Source organism: Toxorhynchites rutilus, chromosome 2 (assembly GCF_029784135.1).
Source record: "Toxorhynchites rutilus septentrionalis strain SRP chromosome 2, ASM2978413v1, whole genome shotgun sequence".
NCBI lineage: Eukaryota > Metazoa > Arthropoda > Insecta > Diptera > Culicidae > Toxorhynchites > Toxorhynchites rutilus.
In genome coordinates this window covers 106,462,174-106,487,367 of record NC_073745.1, presented here as the reverse complement: position 1 = coordinate 106,487,367, position 25,194 = coordinate 106,462,174, and the positions used below count along the sequence as shown (strand labels likewise).

General features: G+C 39.1%; 1 protein-coding gene across 6 annotated transcripts in view; it reads left to right on the top strand.

Moving 5' to 3' along the window:
* Positions 1-19,707, top strand: part of LOC129771832 (matrix metalloproteinase-2) — a 475,554-nt gene extending 455,847 nt beyond the window's left edge. For 5 of the 6 annotated variants that reach the window (XM_055775902.1, XM_055775905.1, XM_055775907.1 and 2 more), the window contains 4 exons: positions 5,458-5,747; positions 5,804-6,601; positions 18,530-18,689; positions 18,748-19,706. In XM_055775902.1, the coding sequence (XP_055631877.1) occupies positions 5,458-5,747; positions 5,804-6,601; positions 18,530-18,689; positions 18,748-19,126 (1,627 nt within the window). In that variant the 3' untranslated portion in view covers positions 19,127-19,706. Of the gene's footprint in view, positions 1-5,457; positions 5,748-5,803; positions 6,602-18,529; positions 18,690-18,747 lie in introns of all 6 variants that reach the window. The other variant, XM_055775901.1, reaches the window with a different exon arrangement.
* The last annotated feature ends 5,487 nt before the right edge of the window (positions 19,708-25,194 follow it).

Genomic DNA, 25,194 nt, shown 5'->3' with positions numbered 1-25,194 from the left:
TGTTAATTTGATATGGATGAAACAGAGCAATGTTCAAGGTACTCACGGTTTCATGTTGATTCGAGTCAGGTTTCTCATAAAATCTTGCAACTGTTGGTTATTTTTTCTTGACGGGTGACAGTTGTATTGTTTCCATTATCTATCTGGTGCGAAGGCCCAGAAAGTAGTTGTATTCTCAGTCCTCGAAGGCAGTGGCATTGCATGATTGTAGACTATTTTCCCACATCATACACCGACACTAAGAGCCTTGAAGGTACTAATGCGACCGACGAGAAAGGTTGCTAGGAACGTGAAACAGAAAAACAGTTGAGTCGTGTTAAGCCCAAGGCCAACTTGTACAGAAAAGTTGTACATCGAGTTTCGGTTCAGTTGAGTCGGGTTCAGCCCAAGGCCAACTTGTACTAAAAGTTTTGAGTCGAGTATAACTCCGGGCCACAACATTTGAGTTGTGTTAAGCCCAAGGCCAACTTATACTAAAAATAAATGAATAAAATAAAACAAACAAAATTCGCCGAATAAGGCTCATGGAACAGCCGAGTCGGAAAAATGCCCAAGACCAGCATATACATAAAATGTATTTATGTAGTCGAATATTTAAAACAAACAAATAAAAGTGCATGGATAAAAGAAAAGAACAAACATTAAAAATAAATTGATTGAAATAATTAAATATTTGAAAAAAAAACAGCCACGCAGCCCGCTGATGAAATGGAACCAACATAAATGACGTTGACGTCAAAACAAATTTTAAATTCCATGCACTGATACCAGTTTACAACATTCATTGTTAAATTTCGGTAAAGATGAGCGGATTTTGGCGGGTGAGTGATATTTCGTCTCCGGAGGTGTCAAATGAGGAATTGGAAAGCGTTGAGAATGGAGAAAGGCCAGGAACAACTTTAGTGGAAGTCGATACATCGCATAGTGTTGCGGAAGAAACAAAAGTGCTAGAGGTTAAGCAGGAAAAAGCGGCATCGAAATGGCCGTCGGGCTCGTGGCTGCTCAAGCCATCTGAAGACAATTGGCCCCAAAACATCCGCAAGCCGGAGTTAGAGCAGCGAAAGGAAGAATTCATTCAAGCGCTGATCAAACGTTCTGTATGGAAGATTGCGATGAAACTTTATTATGAACGATGTAGTTAAGAATAATCTTGAACGATTTAAGATGAATGGTAGACACCTCGATTATATACGGATGGAATCTAGAAATCAAGCAATTCGGTAGACGAGGATAATGTAAAAAAAACTAGGATTTTTTCTTTTGAAAAATAATTATGTGGGCGATGTTAGTTTTTTTTCCATTTTTTATATTTATTCTCATTTTCATTCAAACAGCCCAGGAGGGAGTTCCAGAATCAACATAATGATCTGGCGGCCATTTTGACACAAAACACCTAAGAAACCCTGTTCGTCTGAAGGTGCATTACCAGATAACGGAGAACATATCACAAAGCGCCATGACACGTGGAAAATCAGAAGAAAGCTGATGAATGAATGAGATTTTTTTTGTACGATCCTTTCTGGTATCGTTATATTTTAATGAGGGAGGATGTGGTATCCTAGATTTAGTGTGTAGTTAGAATGACAGTTAGAGCGTATTGATTGCCACATTCAGAGAGAGGTGGATGTCGTTTTTTAAGGAATTGAGTGTTGTGTGTGGTTGTTTGACGGGTTAGCACATACTGGACTTTAGCTCCACTTAAATACCATCAATATTACATGTTTCGCGATGAATATCGCACAATTAAACGAAAACAGACAAGAACGTTGAGAAAATTCAATCTAGGTGCTAAACAAGATGGCATTGAGATCATGCAGGCGTTGTATCATGGATATTCACATATGAGCCCGAAAAACTAAACAACAGTGCTCAATACGACCCAAATCTAACAAAACTTGTTCGCGCGCATATCACTTCGAGACAAATGCTTACACTAAACTGACCAGACGTCCCGCGTTACGCGGGACAGTCCCGCATTTCAACAAAATGTCCCGCGTAAGATTGCGTCCCGCGAAACGTCCCGCATTTGGCAAAAGAAGCGAAAATGTCCCGCGATATCAATATACAGCCAAACCTGTTTTTGTGCGGACCCTTTTTGGGTGATTTCTCGTTTGTGCGATTTCATTATGACATTGGGTCTTGAATCACACAAACTAATCGCACCTAAACAGTCACACAAATGAAAAATCGCATAAAAAGCAACCGCACAAAAACAGGTTTTCCTGTATTCCAATATTACGATTTGATCACGTTGATTGTCTTAAATGGACGAACCTCAAAAAAAAAACTTTTATTTGGCAGACCGTTCAAGCTTCCAAATCATTCAAAGATTAACACTTTCGACGCCCCGTCACCCAGATATGGGTGACACTTTCCTCGCTCAAATTGAGTAGGATTTTTAGAAGGAATTTGATAGAATGAGCACCTAAATGTAACTATAGGATATGAAGAAAAATAATAAAATCATAACCATAATATTATACTGTTTATACTACACTTTTCATTAATTTATAGTACGGATGGTTTGTACTGCAGTTTTTTGCAAAACCTCTAAACTATAACTTTGGCATGTGTTATTGTCATCAAATCGTCTTCAATTGAAAACAAACATTGCTAGATCATGTAAAAGTTATATATAAACTAAGTTTAATCTTCGTTTAATAATTTAATCGCAAGTTGGGCTCTGCAAGAAACTCAAAAACTTTGGGCGTCCAACGTGTTAATAAGTTGAGCTGGTTACATCGCACCAACAGTGGACATTTTTTTTAGAGAGTGTCAACTGGAAACGACAGCAACAAAATGGGAAAATGGTTTTATAAAAGTCTCCTATTGATCCGCAGGGACCAACGTGAGTCAGACGAAAAGTTCATCTTTGGTCCTCTAGCAGAATTGTTTGATGAAGTATCGTAGAATTGTTTGATGAAGTATCGTAAATGAAGCACTGGGCGGCCTTACGGAAGTTGGCCGGAACCTCAACCATGGCCGATGAAAAAATGAATGTCGGCGTGTTCTTTTACCTTTTCGTGGGTGGTCAGCTGCCTCTCCATTTTGGCCTTCGCCCAAAAGTTTTCTATCGGGCGACGATATTTATCTCCAGCCGATCCATCCTCCAGTGATCTTTTGGCATAATGGGCTGATCCCAGGTTCGGCATAAAGACCACATCACCTTCGCAACTTCCGGCAAGCACTTCGTACTGTATATCTCCCCGTTCACCATGTGACTCGAAAGAAGACCGACTTTGACATCTGTCAGAGAAGGACCTTCTTCGAGAACTTGATGTGGGTGATATATTCAACGTCATCGCTTACCTGGGGAACGTAAAGTACCCGGTCCCCTGTCATTCGTTGAATTCTAGTATCAAGTACGTCTCGTCTTTCATTATGAGCACGAAGAGAAGTTTTTCAATTCTTTCGCCGGAAAGGTCTGACCTTTCCACATAAAAATGTCCATTTTGGCCAGATTCTCCTTCACCGTTTGGTCAGTTTCTTCGATCTCCCGGCTTAACAAGTGGCAGGGAGAGGATGTTGTAAATACCAGATCGGCTATATCTGGCGGACACAAAATGCTTCAGGATGTTCAACTCCTTTGCTGTAGAGTGGAGCTGGCAGTATGAAAAAATCATCAAGTTGCTTGACAGTGCAAGGCTGCGTCAACAGCCTTAAATCCATTTTATTATAGGCTTAATAAACGTAGGATTTCAGCAAAATTTGTTCCATTAAATTATATTTTGTAGTTTTTTTAATAGCCATCCGAAATTAGTTGATTTTTTAATGCATACGTTAGCACTAAAATCGATGAAAAATGGATTGGAATTTTCGAGCTTCCAATTTGGTAATTTGAAGAAAATTATAGAATTTGAATCGTGCTTTCCAGGCTTAAATAGTCTGACTGAGCGAGTGATTTTCAGGCATGAGCAAAATCTAAACCACCAAAAAATCACAACTGAGTTCCGATACTTAGGAAGAAATAACTCAGATCAGGTTTAATTGCAAGGACACATGTTAAGAGTTTCACGAATAAATGAGACTCGCTAAACTATGATTTATGTTCACATAACGTATATACATAACGATTTGTTTTTTTTGTGTCCCGCGTTAGACCTCTGACCATCTGGTCACTTTAGCTTACACGTATCTTTGAAAAAAAAAGGTCAACATGAGTTCGCCCGTTCTGTTGATGACGCATAACCCTCTAATTGTTATAAGTGATTGAAAAATTATGGGAAAAAAGTCACCATTTATCTTTTTTCTCCATTTTCTATCATAACAACGCGAGTTTCACCCGACCAGCATTCGAACAACTGACTTAGTGGACACTCAAAACATCGAATTGATTGATCATCTACCTTACTGTCTCAATTCAGTCCACAGACTTCTTCTGATTCCCCTACACCAAAAACAAATCACGTGCTCCAAAGGTTTTCCTTGCCTAAAGACGCGGTTGATGCCTTCAAAATCACATTTCAAAAAATCTTCGAAGCTATTTTGAATAGCTCATATGTATTTTTACTATCACATCAAAATATATCGAGCAACCCTCGTAGAACAAAAAAAATCTGAAAAAAATGAAGCACCCACCAAATAAAAGTGATTACTTCATCAGAACATATTTATTTGCCATTCCCAATCGCATCGAATGATAAACGATTTCCCATATCCACATTTCCGAATGGCATCCAAACAATGTTCATTCGTCACAATGTATATAATAAATTATGATTCAATGCTCCAGATAAAAAACATCGAAATGCCCCCGAACAGCCTTTTGTTCGACTCGAATGTTATTAAGCAATTAAAGCTGGCAAACACACCACCGAAACAAATTTCAAACCGACCATCATCATTGTTCTTTTCCAAAAATACTAACGATCGTCCAATGACAACCAATTAAAGCTCCAAACGATGCCATCGACGCATACAGCATCACTCGAGTTTGCCGCATCACAAGGCAAACAAAACGTGTTAAAGCATATACCACCGACAATTTCATGATTCATTTCGTCTCCATCACTTAAATTACCAATCCTGAAACAACTCCGCCCCGTCCCATCCCGATGCCGACACCGGTGCACAAGCATCCGGACCCCATACAAAAGAAGTCCGCTCATCAGGCGGTGCATACGGCTGTGTACGGATAGCGTCCCCACCTCAGAGCTCATATCGAAAATTGATCAAATTCCAAAATACACAAACATTCTATGTCACTGCGCTCTTTCACCGCTCGCTCAGCAAACGTTAAGCGAATGGGTTACGTGAGACCGTGTGTCCCCCATCAGGAGTGCATGTTTTCAAAGTTGACTCTACTGGCAAATGCATATCTCATGGTCCCCATTAATTTATTTATACACTGCTCTGTTTGATTTCCAGCTTAAAATTCTAAATAGATTCATTCCGCATTTTATTGATACCAATATAGCAGCGATATTTTTAACACCGTTGTTCTCGCTTCCGTTTCAGCTTGGTAAATCAATCTATGACCGATCTGGATGCCGGCCAGGTCAGACGGGTGCTGCACGAGGCGTTGGACTTGTGGGCCCAGAATGCGAATCTTACTTTCCGGGAGGTATACAGCAGCGAGGCGGATATACAGGTTCTTTTCGCGCGCCAATTCCACGGTGATGGATACAAATTCGATGGGCCCGGCAAAATTCTAGCCCACGCGTTCTATCCGGGGACGGGAATCGGCGGTGATGCGCATTTTGACGAAGAAGAAAAATGGTTGCTGAATGAGCCACTAGGGACCGATGGTAAGCCGATAGAAATATCAGTAAACATGAGGGTTAATTATGGTCTTCAATTCTAGGCACCCGACTTTTCGATGTCGCTGTCCACGAGTTTGGACACTCGCTAGGACTTGGACACTCATCCGTGAAGGAAGCGATTATGTTTCCTTGGCATCACATTTCCTATCGTGGGAAGGATTCTATCCCCGAGGATGACCGCCTTGGAATTCAAGGTATTTACGGTCCGAAAAAGAAAACTTATGGACGAAATCCCGAACGTCACACCCCTCCACCGACCAGTACTACAACAACCACAACAACTCCAGCCCCACGGAGGCCACCTACTCAGCGATACTATCCACGGAAGGATCAGAATGGTCATCCCTGGGAAGGCCTTGGTCCAAATTATCCATCCTACCCGAGAAAACCCACAGTAGTCACAACCACAACGGAAATTCCTCGGCGACGCATTTACTATCCGGACAGACCCACCGTCGTCGGAACAACCTACCCAACGAGACGTGTCTACAAGGAACAACCCACGTACCCACGGGAAACTGAAACCGATGAACCTCATCACATTCCAACCCCAACTAAGGTTCACCATCATCATCATCACCATCGGACGCATCTTCCCGCCACACGACCTCCGCTTCCGCGGGTACCCAGTCCTTGCGATACCAACTACGATGCCATCACACTCATCCGCAACGAGCTGTTCATCTTCAAGGACCGCTATCTGTGGCGAATCTTCGAAAACGATGTTCAACACCGACCACCGACCGAAATCGAACGTATGTTCTTCGGACTGCCGAAAGACTTCGAACGAATCGACAGCGTGTACGAGAACAAGCACCAAAAGATTGTGTTCTTCATTGGTAGGTTTTACTTTCCTGATGATCCCAGAGCAACTGTCCGATATTCCCATATTTTGTTCCCAACGCGAATGAAGATTGTTTTTATAAATTTAAATTTTCATATTTTTTTGGCTTGAATTTTGCAGACGCAATCTTTTTGACCAAATAGGACTATTTGCATCAATGGTTTGGCAGTTTGACTCTGGCCTTACTTTAGAGAAAGAACCTATGTAGATTGCTTGTAAATTTCCAAAAACAATAAGACTCAGAAACGGTTGGTCCAATTGATTTGGAGTCTTCAGCAATGTTTTAAGTTATTATTGGGGCTATATGGAGAAAGTGTGCACTGTTAGAAAATGTTTAATTTCAGTTTTATTTCGAAAATAACACTTAATGTTGTTTTTGATTTTTTTACAAATATCAAATATTGCAGCGTTTATTGCAGTGTGCCAAAATGGAGAATAATAGACAAAAAAGTTATTTCCTTTGTAAATTTGAATTTTTGAAAATTGTTGAAATGTTTCTCATACAGGTCGGACTCGATTGTATACAAACTCGATTATATATGATTCGATTATATAATATTTTAGACACGACAGTTTGAAAAAAAAAGTTTTTGTAAAAGTTTTGTAAAAATTAATTGATTACTTTTAATTGAAAAATCGCCAGCTATTGTTTACACTTCGAAAACCACTATCTTCTAAGTTTTTCACTTCCAAACTATTATTTAAATTAACTAATTTAGATGTTTCACAACTATTTCCTATACTAAATTTTCTCATCTTTTAAATGAAAGTAACAGAATCGTCTTACGTAGCGTACTTATTGAAATACAGGGCGGACTCGATTATATCCGTCTTCCTTTCACTGTATCTAATCGAATCCTGTATATAGTGCAATTCCAAATGAAATCGAACTAAAACTGCAGATTTTAAAAAGTTGTATTTTTGATTCGAACGAAAGTTTGTATTCTGTTTGGGTTGGAGGAAATATGAGTTTTCCACAGCATTTGGGACTTTTTGACTTAAGTGTAACTTTTGAGAAGGGCGTATCACTACGTTTTGTATTAACCCACATGTCTTCAAATGTTTTTCAACGTAAATCCTGAACATATATTTGTACCATAATGATGTAATTGGAAAAGTTGTTGAAAATTATAAGTAAATTCATAAAATTTCATGAACATGGTGGTATAATACGACATTAACTATTAACTATAAAAAAGACAATAAATTAGAAATATTTTTTTTAAATATCTCGAGAATGGCTGCATTTAGAAGGAGATTGATGAAGAGTTTTTTTTGTTTTAAATCACATCAGAATTCATAATTTGTGGTTAACAATGATTGTTAACTTACAAAAATTCGAAGTTTCAAAAATTCATGAAAATTCGATGTTCCACAAAGTTCGTTAAAAATAGTTTAACTATGTTGGACTCATTTTTTAAATTTTCTACAGAAATTCTATTTTACGTAAATAAAATTATAAAAATTTAAAAATACTTATATGAATTTTTAAAAAAATCAAAATTGAAAAAGACAATAAATTAGAAATATTTTTTTGAATATCTCGATACTGGCTGCATTTAGAAGGAGATTGATGAAGAGCTTTTTTATTTTAAATCACATCAAGATTCATAATTTGTGGCTAAAAATGATTGTTAACATACAAAAATTCCATGTTTCGAGAATTCATAAAAATTCGATGTTTCACGAAGTTCGCCAAAAATTGTTTTACAATCTTATACTCATTCTTCAAATTTTCCACATGCCTTTTATTTTATATGAAAAAATAAAAATAAATAAAAAATATATATATTTTAGATAGGGCAAATAAAAGTTTTTTTTGTAAAAAAAATGTCCTATTTTTTCACGATAATACTCTATAACTATTTCTAAGGCACTTTTTCGGTAGGACTCATAGTATTTTAGATATAAATTATCAAAGATTTCTTTCACTAAAATCGATACGCCCTTTTTCAAAAGTTACACTTGAGTTACACTTACACACACTACACAAATGCTGTGGAAAGCCCATATTTTCTCCAACACAAAAAGAATATAAACTTTCGTTCGAATCAAAAATACTCATGTTTTTTTATTTGTCGATTTCAATTGGAATTTCTCAATACAGTGATTTCAAAATAAAATTTACTGAGAATTACCAACTTTTGGTCGTTTTCCTGTCTTTTTAATATGAAAAAAAAATTCCTAAAAGGGTAGGTAATTTTCGACTGCAATGCTTGATTTAATTAAATGATGTGGTTAGTTTTTATGTTATAAGGTTGTGTGAAAAAATATACATTATACCAAACCTTATCATTTTTTCGTATTTGCCGAGAAGAATTTTCTCATAAAATAATCATTTAATGTTTGCATTGATTTGGATGTTACAGCGCATAACAAAAATTTTAGTTATTGTAAAGAACAAAGCAACCAATTGTGATATATTTTTAAATCGATTTAAGAAAATGAAATATGTTCCCGTCGAAAAGAATAACTTGATGAGTAGAGTCTCATATTTCATTATCGTAAATCGATTTGAATGTATTTCACAATTTGATTGCTTTTTATTCGTGATTTTATTGTTTTCTAAACTTATAATATTTTTGTCTACTTTTTTCATATTGATCCCAGTGCAATAAGTAATATTTGTTAGGCGCTGCAACATCCAGACATCCAAGATCAAATGTTAAGAATTTTCAGAAAATTTTCTTTCAAAATCACTGTATCTCAGAGACCGTAGCATTTAGCAAAATTTTGCCGTGCACCCCTTTGACTGCAAACTATGCTTACTTTCATAAAATCGGGGTTTAAAACAGTTATAAGAATGTTTCTTAGCAATTTAAAAAAATAATTATTGCTTTTTTGTCCAGTTTTTCTCCATTTTGGCGCACTGTGCAACAAATTTCATTAGGGGCTGTCCACATACCACGTGGACAGAAAAAGCACGATTTTAGATACCCCCCTAAGCGTGGACATTGACTATACCCCTCGTCCAGCTACAGTATCGCCATTTGACTGTTGTTGTCAGTCCAAAACAAAACATTTCCCGTAATCGTTAGGAAAATTTTCAGAGGACGCGTTCCATTCCATATATCGGCTAAGAGCGCTGAGAAAATATGTTTTATTAACAAATTCTCAGCGACCATTCTGCATTGAATATCCAGATGATTTTCAGAGCGCTCACGAGGCAAAATGACACTAGAAAATTCTCTTTCTTTCGATACAACGTAAACTGCTTTACTTTCGGGGCCTGCAACATTGAAATCGTTTTACTCTGATCATAATCTTAAATTTAAAAAAAAATAATGCCAATGGGCTTTATTAGTAGTAACGGTTGTCTTTTATTTTTTGATTCTTTCATTTATGTAGTAATTATTACACCACTTACTACCAATAATTCTGAGAGTTTGAAAATATGTGGAATCGTTGGCTTCAGGAAACGTTCGGTTATGGCAATTGTATGAAATGGTGGGTTAAAGTTACTAAAACAAAAATTCGTTCTTGTTACATCCCATTTGTTCTAATGCGTATGGAAATCTGTTCTTTCATTCATGTAATAATCCCAGTATGATAACAGCCTAAACAGTGAAACTGCGCGATCAAGCAAAAAATGTTACAGTCAAGCATGAAATAACATCTGAAAAAAATTATTTGGCAATAAAATCATTCGCCTGCAGAAAATCTCCGAGAAACGAGCGTCGAAAAGAGTTTTTCTGAAGACTTCTGTAATTATTCAGCGCAATTGAATGTAGTTTTATTTGAAGCTAATCGATTTAATATTAAAAAAATGTGTCGAAAGCATTCAAATGAAGAAACAACTGGATTTAGGCATACTTCTTCACTGAACTTTGACTGCGAGATACCAGTTCAGATATAGAAACGAAAATTAGAACAAAGAAAACAATAGTCAATAGTGCCTAAAATGCTCCAATTTGAAGAAAAATATTTTCAATGCGATTAATTCCATAGAACGTAGATTTGTCAAGTTTAATTACAAATATAAAACAGGAAGACTTATCGCTTGTGACTTCGACCATAACATTGATCGTATTAATAGGATTTTCCTCTTGGCTGTGGTGCAGATGCTGTAATCTAATCCCGGATTCAAATCCTCCTTGAAAAAAAACACAAAGGTCGTAATAACATTTGCTAATTAACAGAAATCTCACATGTAACATCCTAATATTTCGTAGGACAATGTGATCCTTAAAAAACTGCTCTCCGGTGCTGAGCACACCTAACACAGCTGTATCAAAGATAACGTCGCAAAATAGATGCTAAATCCGGGAAACATTTGGGAACGAGGGTACTGCCCATCGGAGAAGATGGACTGAATCTGCTTCATTCAGTACAGAGTTCTGCGCATGAACTCTGTTCTTGAGTATTTTTTTTCCAAAATATATATTTTTATCAAGGCTCATATGGCGTTAGCCTCACGGGGCCGGGAGTTCAATACTTTGACAATTTTTCTTATTATCTATGTTAGTAATATGTAACCGATTACTCGCGGTTGGCTCGAGGTTAGTATTACAAGTGTTTTCGTAATTCGGATGTTGCTGTCTCCAATGCTCTGTACGTGTGCCCGACACGGGATACTTCCTATTGGGATGCAGCTGACCCTTAATCAGCAACGCCCCCCTAGTCTGTACCTCATATCTAGCGTGGTGCGTCTTTCTCGACTCGAGGAATCCAGGATAGAATGGTCACTAACCGGCGCAATCATCAGTTCGTGTAGAGTTGTCATGAGCGGTACAACCTTTGGCTCTTGTTGAATGATCAGTGGACTGCACAACCTTTGGCCCGTGTATCTGTAAAGAGTGTGTGTATGTATTGCCGCGACTAAGTAAAAGTTTATCGATCGGATAGGAGGGATATAAAACGGGGACACAACGAAGGAAACATCATTAAACGTTGACATCGGCGTTCCTGAGGAACAGGTATAGATGAAGCAGAAGATCAGGATCACGGCTACCTAAGATATCCCGGACGGGGATCTCCGATTGTCTGCCTTGTGCTCTCAGTGCTCTAGAGAGCTGAGAGCGAGCAGTATGGAACCGGATACACGCCCAGACAACATGCTCGATGTCGTGGTAGCCATCGCCACAATCACAAAGATTGTTTGCTGCGAGCCCAATGCGATAGAGATGCGCGTTTAGGTTGTAGTGATTGGACATAAGCCGAGATATCACGCGAATGAAATCACGACCTACATTCAATCCCTTGAACCATGCACTCGTCGAGACCTTAGGGATAATCGTGTGTAACCAACGACCGAACTCATCTTCACTCCACATGCGCTGCCAACTAACGAGTGTGTCCTGACAAGGAATGTGAAAAAATTCATTATAGGCAATTTGCCTTTCAAAAAGTGTGCCTTCTGAAGCGCCCACCTTAGCTAGCGAGTCCGCTTTCTTATTCCCCGGAATCGAGCAATGAGAGGGAACCCATGCTAAGGTAATCTTGAATAATTTTTCGACCAAAACACTCAATAGTTGTCTTATTCTAGTTAGGAAATAAGATGAGCGTTTATCAACCTTCATTGAGCGGATTGCCTCTATTGAGCTGAGACTGTCTGAAAAAATAAAATAGTGGTCGATGGGCAATGTTTCAATGATCCCCAGTGCGTAGTATATCGCACCCAGTTCAGCAACATACACGGAACAAGGATCTTTGAGTTTGAAAGAGGCACTGGAATTTTCATTGAAGATGCCGAAGCCAGTGGACCCGTTTATGTATGAACCGTCAGTAAAGAACATTTTATCAGATCTAACTTTCCCATATTCTGCCGAAAATATCGGCGGGATATAATCGGAGCGTAGATGATCTGGGATTCCATGGATTTTTTGTCGCATGGACAGATCAAAAATGACAGAGGAATTGCAGAAGTATGGGAAGCAAACTTGGTTGGAGATGCCTGGTGAAGGGTGCACGTCGTGGGTAAGGTACTCATGGTATAAAGACATAAAACTTGACTGAGGAGTCAGTTGGAGTAGATTTTCGAAGTTATCAATCACCAATGGATTCATGATCTTGCAACGGATGAGAAATCTGTAGGATAATTCTGTGAACCGAAGAGTAAGCGGGGGTACTCCTGCCAAAACTTCGAGACTCATCGTATGTGTCGAATGCAAACACCCCATGGCTATACGCAAGCAACGATATTGTATTCTCTCCAGCTTGAGAATATGAATCCTGGCAGCTGATCGGAAGCAAAAACTGCCATATTCTAACACTGATAATATCGTTGTTTTGTACAACTGAATGAGGTCTCCTGGATGGGCGCCCCACCATGTTCCGGTTATTGTTTGGAGAAAATTGATTCTTTGCTGGCATTTCTGTTTCAAATACGCAATGTGTCTCCCCCAGGTACACTTAGAATCAAAATATACACCCAGGTATTTGAAAAACATAGAGTGTTGGATCGTTTTGCCGGATAGGTGAAGCTGGAATTGGACGGGTTCGTGCTTCCTAGAAAAAACGACCATTTCAGTTTTCTCCGTAGAGAATTCGATACCCAGCTTGAGGGCCCACGTGAACAGATTGTTCAGGGTATCTTGCAACGACTTTTGCAGAACGACGGGATTAGTACCCGTGATGGAAATAACTCCATCGTCTGCAAGTTGTCTCAGCGTGCAGTCTCTAGTTAGACAATCATCTATATCATTGACGTAAAAACTGTGCAAGAGGGGGCTTAGGCAGGAGCCTTGTGGTAGGCCCATAAAACTGTATCGAGAAGATTTCAAGCTGCCATGATTGAAAAACATGTGCTTTTCTGACAGTAAATTGTACAGGAAATTATTCAGAATTGGTGAAAGTCCACGATTATGAAGTTTCTCTGAGAGAATTTCCATGGAAACTGAATCAAATGCCCCTTTGATATCGAGGAAAACGGAAGCCATTTGTTCTTTGCGAGCAAATGCGATTTGGAATTCAGAAGATAGCAGCGCCAGACAATCGTTCGTCCCTTTACATCGGCGGAAGCCAAATTGCGTATTTGACAGCAAATTGTTCGTTTCAACCCACTTGTCCAAACGAAGCAGAATCATTTTCTCTAACAATTTACGAATACAGGATAACATTGCAATCGGCCTATACGAATTGTGATCGCAAGCCGGCTTGTTGGGTTTTCGTATGGCTATCACTCTCACTTGCCTCCAGTCATGTGGGACAATATTCAGCTCCAGAAACTTGTTGAACAAGTTCAGCAAACGCTGTTTCGCCAAGTCGGGAAGCTTCTTCAACAAGTTGAATTTAATCTTGTCCGACCCAGGGGCTGAATTGTTACATGAGAGGAGGGCTTTTGAGAATTCTACCATCGAAAAAATCTCATAGTCGCATTGGAGCGGAATGTCGTGTACGACGCTTTGTGCAGGAACGGAATCGGGACAAACCTTTCTTGCAAATTTGAAAATCCAACGGTCAGAGTATTCCTCACTTTCATTTGTATGGTTCCAGCCACGCATTCTCCTAGCCGTATTCCAAAGAGTGCTCATAGCGGTCTCCCTTGACAAACCTTTGACGAACTTCCGCCAATATCCACGCTTTTTTGCTTTATTTAATCAGACCTTTTAGTTTGGCTTCTAGAGCTTGGTACTTTCGAAACCATTCCACTAGTCCAGTTTTCCGGAATTTTTTGAAAGCGGATGATTTTTCAAGGTAGACCTTTGAACACTCCTTGTCCCACCAAAGTGATGGAGGACGACGTCGGAAAGTGGTAGCAGGAACACGTTTCTTTTGAGCTTGAAGTGCGCTTTCGTAAATCAAACTCGATATAAAATTATACTCTTCGAGTGGAGGAAGTTCATGCATTAAAATAAGTGCTTCAGATATTATTTCTGCAAATTTTCTCCAGTCAATATTTTTCGTGAGGTCATACGCAATATCGACTGACTCACGAGAACCTGATTCATTGGCGATCGATAAAATTATTGGCAGGTGGTCACTACCGTGGGGATCTTGGATTACCTTCCACGTGCAATCCAGGGATAACGAAGAAGAGCAAAGTGATATGTCTAGCATACTTGCCCGTGCAGGAAGGTTGGCTATTCTAGTTGCTTCCCCAGTATTCAAAACTGTCAATTTGAAGTTGTCGCACAGATCATAAATCAAAGTGGCACGGTTGTCATCGTAGAGTGAACCCCATGCTGTTCCATGGGAGTTGAGGTCACCTAAGATTAGCCGCGGCTCCGGCAGTGCCTCGATGATATCAAAAAACTGATGGCGGCCAACCATAGTTCTTGGAGGAATATATATCGAGGCAATGCAGAGGTCTTTGCCATTGATTTGTGTCTGGCAAGCGACAACTTCAATGCCTGTCATCGATGGGAGAGTGACTCTATAGAAGGAGTGACATTTTTTGATCCCCAATAGTACGCCACCAAACGAGTCATTTCGATCGAGGCGAATAATGTTGAAATCGTGGAAATTCAGTTCGTCGGCTGAAGAAAGCCATGTTTCACAGATGGAAAATACATCACAGTTAGAACTATGAATTAAAAATTTAAATTGATCTAGTTTAGGGATGATGCTTCTGCAATTCCACTGTATTACAGTGGTCAAATCCTTGACCTCTTGCACTGAATGAGGCATCGAGGGAAATGAACGCTGCTAAAAAACCACATTTTTCTTTCAAAAATGTTCTCACAATCGGGAGCAAACATAATACTATGCTTTTAAGAGGGTCATTTATATTTAAAGCATTTAAAATATTGTCCACCAGGTCAGAAAGCGCAAGCAAGCCAGATTGTGGCTGTTGCCTCGACCGCGAAAAAGGAACAGACGTGTTGGGCTCTGCTCCGGGAAGTGCTGAGGACCCCTGGTGCGTAGAAGAACCGCTTAAACCAGGAGGTACTTGCTTCGGTCTATTCTCAGCACGTTCGATACAAGGTTTCATTCCAATTTGGGAAGTTTCGGTCTTCTTTCTGGGGAGTGAGGGAAAAGAAGTAATTTTTCTTTTCCTAATGGCACCCTGCGATGTACCGGAACTTCCTGCATTGGGAGCGTCTGCAACAGGCTCGTCGTTCTGCAGAATGGAGTAGGGATTGTCCTGAGTCGTTGAAGCGGAACTCTTAAGCATTTCTGCATAAGTCCGCTTGGAACGTTCCTTTAAGGGACGCTTGAGTTTTTCCCCTCGTTGTATGTACACCGGGCATTGAGAAAGATCATGTGGAGCCTCGTCGCAATGAAGACACTTGCGCTCTTTTGCGCAAGAAGTCCCATCATGACTCTCTCCACAATCTGCGCAACGTTGTTTATTGCAACAATAGGCGGCCGTGTGACCGAGTTGCATACATTTGTTGCATTTCATTACCCGGGGTACAAACAACCGAACAGGTAAACGAAGTGCACCTATTGCAACGTAGTTTGGAAGAGCGGAACCCTCAAATGTCACACGAAAAGAGTTTGTCCGATTGAGAACTCGTTTGTCATTTTTAAGTGACACAGACTTCAGTCGATCACATTCAAGAATCTTCACACTTTTAAGTGAGGAGTTCTTGAAGCGACCGACACCATCGAGTATCTCTTTTCGAGTCAAACCCTTTTCGTTTATTACACCGTCTATTTCAACGTTGCAACAGGGTACGTATACGCGATACTCAATCGCAAAGAGATCACAGCGCGTTATTGCATTCGCTTGGGTCCTGCAAGAGACGACAACTCGTAATTTGTCTGGCCCCATCCGAGTAATTTCAGTAACTTTGGAAAATTTCTGCGTTAGTTCTTTTGAGATGCGAATGACATTAAGAGGTTTTGATTTTCGTGTAAAGTATACAATGATCTGTTCTTGAGTAGGTATTATAAAATTTTGTATAGCACTCGTTTCGCTAAGTCCTTCTCAAATTATTTGAAAAATCCTCTAAATATTCCGGTCATTTCATCATGTTATCAACATCCCACATGTACTCTGCAGATAGAGATGTATCAGCAGTTCACCATGTCAAATTTACTCTCACGTAGTCCTGGACCTATAACACAGAGATCAGTTTATGCTCAAATATGACGTAGCTTAGAAGTTGAAAACAATGATCATCTACTACCAATAGAAGCCTGATCGCTCATCGTTTATGTGAGTTTCATGTAGAATACACGAAACTTCATGACATTATCTATAGGGGAGAGGGAGGCAAGTTGGCGACGTTAAGCTTTGGCGAGCCCTGGATCTTGTAATATATATATATATATATATATATATATATATATATATATATATATATATATATATATATATATATATATATATATATATTTTCTAATGTTGATGCTGATTCTTATAGCCTGACGTGTTTTCTATCATATTATCTATTGGATTGGCGAAAAAACTAAAAACCTTGCCCACCAAAAAACTTTGCACAAAAAGCGTCGACTTCGCCATTTTGCCTCCACGTGGAGGCAAGATGGCGAATGCTTGGAGACAGGTTGGCGAACATGGTTTGATCACCTAAAAATCAACAAAATGTAACACAAATTATTCATTTATCCATGGTTGGAACAGCGGAAACGCCAGTTTCATCAACATTGTAAATGTCACAAGTTCGAAAAAATAAGTCGAAATTTTCTTTATTGAATGCCATTCATCGAGCCGCTGAAGTATTTTCTGGCTTTCTCAAAGATAGCTTAAGAGCCTTCATAAACATTTCAACCCATGTCCGTCCAGCGCATGTTCCTTTGAAAGGGTACTCTACGCCATTATTAACCGCAAACGAATAGGCAATTCTTCCAAACTGGACCTTTGTAAGACCAAACGCTCGCTGATCAACAGCGACCACAAAATCATACAGCTCTTTTAGTTGAAAGTCGCTGAATGTGGCTTTAAAGCGACCTTTATTGGACGGCGTATCCTGAAATTGATACAGATTTAATATTTCTTACATAAAGAGCATGGGAACGCAAATGCCGAATTGAAAATATAACCTCCATGTCTGGATATTTTCGTCGATAACGTCTCAAAGTTGATTCTGGCACACCGAACTGTTTTGAAGCACCCAGAACAGACGAACCTTCTTCTATAGCTTTCATAGCATTCTCCAAAATGGTGTCCGACCAACATTGGTCTCTTTTCCGCTTATATGTTCTAACCATCTGCAATAAAAACCCAAAAATTAACATAATGTTGCAGTTCGCCAACTTGACCCCAAGTGACATTTTCAGTAAAAAAATTTAGCTGAAAAAAATTAATGATTGATACTCGCCGGAAACAAACATATTATGTACAATAGAGTACCTTTATCATGTATAAAATTATTTTGAAATTTAAACTTTTCTCATAAAGTGGATAATGAAATTTGAAAATCCGAAAAAAAAATCACCAAATCACTATTTTTCACATTTTTATTTTTCACTTTTTTGTGATAACGTTTTCGGCAGAGTTACCGAGTACAAAGTTTGGCCTTGTTATGATGCATCTTCAGTAAAAAGAAGGTGACGCTACCTTCATTACATCGGGTCAAATTACCGATTCGTCATCTTGCCTCCCTCGCCAACTTGCCTCCCTCTCCCCTAACCCCACCCCCCTCTCCGTGGACAAGCGTGGACATTATCCCCCCTAAAGTTGTTCAGGTGGCATGTGGACAGCCTCTTAGTTGTCCGCTGCACTAAGATATATATAGAAAATCAAAAACACCTTTTAAAGAAATTGAGTTTTGAGTGTTACTTTTGAAATAAAATAAAACTTTTTTAACAATTCATACTTTCTCCATATAACCCCATTAATAACCTAAAACATTACGGAAGACACCAAATCAATCGGACCAACCGTTTTTGAGTTATATTTTTTTGAAAATTTTCAAGCAATTTCTGCTTAGGCTTTCCTCAAAAGTAGGTTAAAGAGAGAAAAAAAAGGAAAACCGACGATGCAAATTGTCTTTTTCGGTCATGAACAATGTGTCTTCGTTTGAGCCAAATCGAAAAAAATCGAATTTAAATGGAACTGCTCTTAACTTAACAGGTAAGCAATACTACGTCTTCAATTCACAACATCTGGAGCCAGGATATCCAAAACCACTGACGCATTTGGGACTGCCCGAAAGTATCGACCGAATCGACGCTGCGCTCGTTTGGAGTTACAATAATAGAACTTACCTGTACAGTGGACGATTGTATTGGAGGTAAATTCTGTCACCCTTGGCGTCAATTAATACCCTAAACATAATCCCGCTTTTTCAGATTCGACGAAGAGGCGAACCACGTCGAGCTGGACTATCCCCGGGACATGTCCATGTGGAAGGGCATTGGTTACAACATCGACTCGGCCTTCCAGTATCGTGACGGCAAGACGTACTTCTTCAAGGGGAAGGGCTACTGGCGCTTCAACGATCTGCGAATGAGTGTAGACCATGCCGATCCGCTACCGTCGGCCCACGAATGGATGAAGTGCCAGCGATTACCAAAGCAGCGAGAGCCAATCGTAGACGTTACCACCGAGGACCAACAGCATGTTAGCGGAGCTACCCGTGTTATGGTAGCAAGTCACCATTGGCCGTTGACTCTCTTCATGCTTTTAGCGCTAGTTAGTTTAAAAACAACGCTTTTAGGCATTCATTAGTTCGAAAATTATAAGACTTTCTTTCGGTGCACGCTTTTCTTCACTCTTTCTCTCTGCAATACGAGATATCGAGATTTTCCCGTGCGATAACAGCGGGTGACCCTTTCGCAACGCATCACTGCCGTAAGACAAAGTGTTTGATGAATGTGCAATACACACAAACGATAGGATAGAATCATCACACAGTATTTCGAATGGGAAAATCTTGTTAATAATTAGGATATATTTCAAATTTTATACGTTAGCATGTTCTATTTCTTTTTTTGTAATATACGAAAACTTAATATTAGCACCTGTAAAAATAATAAGTTAATTGAGGTACCACAAAGGCTAAGTTTTAATATAGGCAAAAGTATGGAAAAATGTGGTTACGAGAATACAATTGTGTCCGCTGTGATATGCGATCTAGAGTGTAATATCATAATTTACTTATAAACATCGTATGTGGTCCCTTTTGCGTCGAAGCAAACGGAGACGGATATGAGTAGAAATGCGAATGGCTTAGATCATTGATAGAGTATAATATTCCTCCCTAGCAAAAATACACGGAACGATAAGAGAAGAATATGAGAAACATTGAATTAACGTCATATCACATTGCCATGACATATTTTATTAATAAACTAGCTGATCCGGCGGACTTCGTCCCGCCCAAATTGACGTTCTCTTACTGAACGAACGTTGATGAGTTCAATCCTCGAACTATTCGATCTGATCTTCAAATTAGTCCTTTTCAAGGCTAAGGCGTATGAACCTTGTTGTGTGCAGCCTCAATAATAGAAAAAAAAATCAATAAATTCGCGATGGCTGTGGGTGATGTGAAACAAATAACTCTATATATCAGCTTACCATTTTCTTAGAATTTCGAAAACACAAATATCAAATGAACTAATAGTGCTTATCAGGATGTAATTCTGAAACATATGGGAAATCAGTTTTTCGGATTTTCCCATTTCCCTTAGTAATTTTCCAAAAAAAAATGTCCAATTTTTCTCTCCGTAACATTGATCTAAGGACAGAGACGAATGAAACAAAATAAAGATCAGACAATTACTTCCTCGGGTTTTGGACTTGCCAACACATTTGGCGATCTATTTTTATTTATGTACACTCGACAAAAAATTAGAGGATTTGAATGGCTTCTAGTGAAAGTGGAATATAAATGTTTAAAATGAGTGGTGGCGGAGGTTAAGTAAATTGCTCCGTTGGGATTCCCAGCCAACATTAAATCGTATAACAAGCTGTACACTTCAACATATATTCCAAATATGGGGCGTATAGGGGAAATGCGGGTAATATGGACAGCTGGTTGATTTGTATAGTTACATTTTGAATTCAAATTTCTGTTAATGAGAACCCGTTCTATACGTTATGCTATAACATTTGAACCACCCTAAGACGTTGAATGCTGATCAATAGTTGAAAAGGTAAACAAAAATTGAAAATGATTCTTCCTGTGGATGTAATTATATCGGCTTCGATATAAAGCATTTAGAGTGGTTCAATTTCAAAATTCAATTTAATGATGGTTATATTTCAGCTTGTGAGTAAACAGAGAAGCGATATTAGGTATGTACGGCAAAGTAAATTAATTAATAAGTGGAACATTTAAATTGTTAAAAAAATTGTACTGGTGGGGGGAAATGGACAGAGATGTGTTTAGATCACATCCAATACATAATGGAAAGTGATGGAAGGAGTATTCAACTCTTTTTTTTCGCTTTCTCTGTTGTATATCAGTAGCTGTACAAACAAATGACGAGAGAGAGCGAAATTATTCCTCTCGCGAGCGGTAAATCTCTACGCTTCGTATATTATATGTTCATTATACACCCAGGTTTTTTTACGCGGTTTTTTACGCGGTTTTTTTACGAGATTTTTTTTACGCGGATTTTCCAATTAACGCGGTTTTTTTGACGTAGGATTACGTCTTTCGGGAACATATTGCGGTACAAATTTAAAATCGAAAATCGAGCACATTGTGAAAATTGTCCAATTTCAAACGCTTTTTACTCGTTCATTTCTTGATGGATTGATAAAATTTTTGCGTCAATCGATTTCGGTACTCAACAACAATTTTTTATATTGAAGAAAAATAAATATGTCATGAAAATCTCAACCACTATCCTAACGGAAATACCCACTTCTGATTGGTCGAAATTGACGACACATGCGGCGATTCCCTAACAGAGACATCAAAACCATGCTGCCAGAAGAAAATCGGCACTGCAAATACATGAAAGTATGGGGAGCTTTCGTTCCTACCGAAATGTGTTCCCTAACAGAGACATAAAAACCAAGATGCCCGGGGGAGATCGGCATTACAAATATAGCAAGTCGGGGTAATTTTTATATTGCAAGTAAGGTGAGTGATACGATCAATTCTAGCAAATAAAATTTTAATTTGGAACTATAATATTGGTTGCTTCGTGAAATTTCATATCAATGACCGATCGTGAATTGTGAAAAATTTAGCACACGTGTAAGTGTAAAATTGTATATATTAGCAGTTGTGTTAAAAATGACTTGATATATGAAACGATTTGTTTCAATTTCCATAAATAAAAACCAAGGTGTGTTCCTGCTCGGAAACGGGTCGTTAGGTTTAAGCTGTCTGTATTATTGTGTACATTTTCACTCAGGGAAAGTTTATACGGCTAGAAAAATTGGAAAAGTTAAAAAATATTAGAAAAAGTGATTTCTCATATGCTCTACATATAGTATTAGGTGTTGTTAGTCCAATTAAAATTCGTATTGGGTTGAATAAAAACTTAAAAAGTAAAAATTATAAAAGAAAATTACCTTTTCCATTTCAAATACGTTTTCTCCATATTAAAGAAACCTGTTTTTACTGATGAGAAAAATCGATAATTGTGTTCGGCTTTGGTGAATTATCTTATATTCCATTGATAAGTTTTTTTCTTTATTCCATTCATACATAACACAGGAGGCATCTCGTCTAGGGTTACAGAGGACGGTTTTCATCATATCTCATTCCACTTCGACATCTTTTATCTGATACGTACCATCCAACGACTGTTTAGCATCCTTCTGTCATCATCACTCGGTAAACACTGGTGAAGTGAACAAACAAAACAAAACGGCCCTTTTCAGGGCCACCAAATCATTATCAAACGATGTAACTCTTCAAAAATATGCTAGATCAACAGATAGCATAACGGAATCCTACGTGAACTATGCGGTCGTGTCTCGGACACAACTCTCCTGTGACTTTTTTACGCGGATTTTCCAATTAACACGGTTTTTATTACGTGGTACCCGCGTAAAAAAAACCAGTGCAATATCACATCTCCCTCTCAGCTCACATTTTTATTTTATGTTCCCTCAGAACATATTACGGTAATAAGTGCTTGTAACGGAGCTTAGCGCTTATGAAGGAAATGAGTGCCGCACCTTATCACGATTCTTACGTGGATTTTAAGTATTGGGTAACGGGTAGCTCACCGGGCGGTATAACGGGACGGGGTTTTTACGGGCAACGATTCGTGAATGAATTTCCCTGTCTACTTAGCTCTGGACGGTCCAACAGTGGTACTGCACGTGCATCGGCACTAGAGTGTACAAATCACAAGGGAAGCAACAGCAGATGACCTCATTCGCGAGGAAAACCGAACTTTAGCTACCAATAACCAACGAAATTGCAGGAAAAAACTACGGCTTTTGGGAAGCGAGCAACACTCAACTTTTTACTTCCGTTCTACGTAGTATTCGATATCTATCATTAGGTAACATTGTTTCTTTTACGCGGATTTTCCAATTAACGCGGTTTTTTTACAAGGTACTCATCCCTCGCGTAAAAAAAACCTTGATGTATCCGCATCGACAAAAAAGTTCTTCTTTTCGGTCTGTTTTAATTTCAGTAAAAAAAAAATGAAAAACACTTTTTTGTAAAACATTTGGCGAATTATTTCGAAAACTAGTATATTGAACTGTAAGAAACTGCTTAAATAAGTTATGGAAAGCATGAGATTCCAAGGATACAGGGTTTTCCAACTTTAAATTCCGAAAGTAAATTGAAATAAAACACACTTAGAATTCGAATTTCGATGAAACTTTTATTTCAAATTAAAGTTTGGTTTATGCCATTATGTGTGGAATACAACATCATTCAAATGTCCACCTAGGGCTTCCTCGCACACCTTGATCCGGAACAGGTAATTTTCGATGACTTTTCGGCACATATGGGGCGGTATCTCGGTCATAGCTTCACGAATGTTGTCTTTCAAATGTTCAAGAGTTTGTGGAGAGTTGGCATGGACACGGTCTTTTGCATAACCCCACAAAAAAAAGTCTAGCGGGTTCAAATCGCATGATCTGGACGGCCAATTGGCATCACCAAAACGCGAAATTATGCGTCCCTCAAATTTCGTTCGCAATATGGCCATGTTCGGTCGTGTTGTGTGGCACGTGGCGCCGGCCTGCTGAAACCACATGTCATCCGTATCCATATCTTCAATTTGTGGCAAAAAAAATCGGTTAACATGCGGCCATAGCGCTCACCATTCACAGTTACCGTCTCGCCGTCCTCATTTTCAAAGAAATACGGCCCGATGACTCCACCAGACCATAATGCGCACCAAACAGTGACTTTTGGCGGATGCAATGGCCTCTCAACAATCACGTGTGGATTTTATGAGCCCCATATACGGAAATTTTGGGTGTTCACATAGCCACCGAGCTCGAAATGTGCCTCATCGCTGAAGAAAATTTGATGCGAAAATTCAGCATTTTGCTGCTGTTGTTCGTTCACCCAATCAACGTGTGCCCGACGCATTCCATGGTCACCACGCTCTAATTTTTGTACCAGTTGGACTTTATATGGATGTAGGTGCAAGTCCAAATGCAAAATTATGTGTTTGACAAGCCCAATTGCTGAGCACGCCGTGGAATCGAAACATTCGGGTCATCCTCCACACTGGCAGAAACAGCAGCAATATTTTCGGCCGAACGCACATTACGATGATGCACAGGTTTCACAATATCCGCTACGGATCCAGTTTGTTCGAATTTACGCACGACATTAGCGATTGTGTGCTCTGTAGGCCGTCCATGACGACCAAAATCCGTCCGTAATGCTCAAAAAACATATGCCGGTTTTTCATCATTTTTATAGTATAATTTAACAAAATTAACACGTTGTGCGATGCTAAAACGATCCATATTGTAAAATGGCAGACATTCAACTATCGATATGACGCTTTGGTTGACAGCTATGTGAAACGGTTGTCAGCGCAGGGCAGTATACTTTCGGAAGCCCGAAATGGAAAACCCTGTATAATTGAAGTTCCTCTTAACATGTCCATATTATTCCCATCGCCCCTACATACAAAAGTGGAGGAGATATACATACATGGCATATGCTTGCGAATTAGTTTGAGTGAAGAAAATATTTATATACTAGCTGACCCGGCAAACTTCGTCCCGCCCAAAATTTATTTTGCACTCCCTCCACCTTGGAAATGGGGAGGAATGTCCAACATAGAAACATTTGTACCCCCTAAAACCTCCACATGCCAAATTTGGATTCGTTTACTTGATTAATTCTCGAGTTATGCAGAAATTTTTATTTCATTGCTATGGCAGCCCCCTCTCAGAGAGGGGGGAGGAGTGTCTATCCAACAAAGAAACATTTATTGCACCCTAGAACCTCCACACGCCAAATTTGGGTTCGTTTACTTGATTAATTCTCGAGTTATGCAGAAATTTTTATTTCATTGCTATGGCAGCCCCCTCTCAGAGAGGGGGGAGGAGTGTCTATCCAACAAAGAAACATTTATTGCACCCTAGAACCTCCACACGCCAAATTTGGGTTCATTTGCTTGATTAATTCTCGAGTAAAGCAGAAACTTGTGTTTCATTTGTATGGCACCCCCCCCTTCGAGAGGGGGTGGAATGTCCAACCACCATAGAAACATTTCTTGCAAAACCTGCATGTGCCTAATTTGGTTTCATTTGCTTGATTAATTCTCGAGTAATGCAGAAATTTGTGTTTCATTTGCATGGCAGCCCCCCTTAGAGAGGGGGGAGGGGTCTCAAACTATCATGAA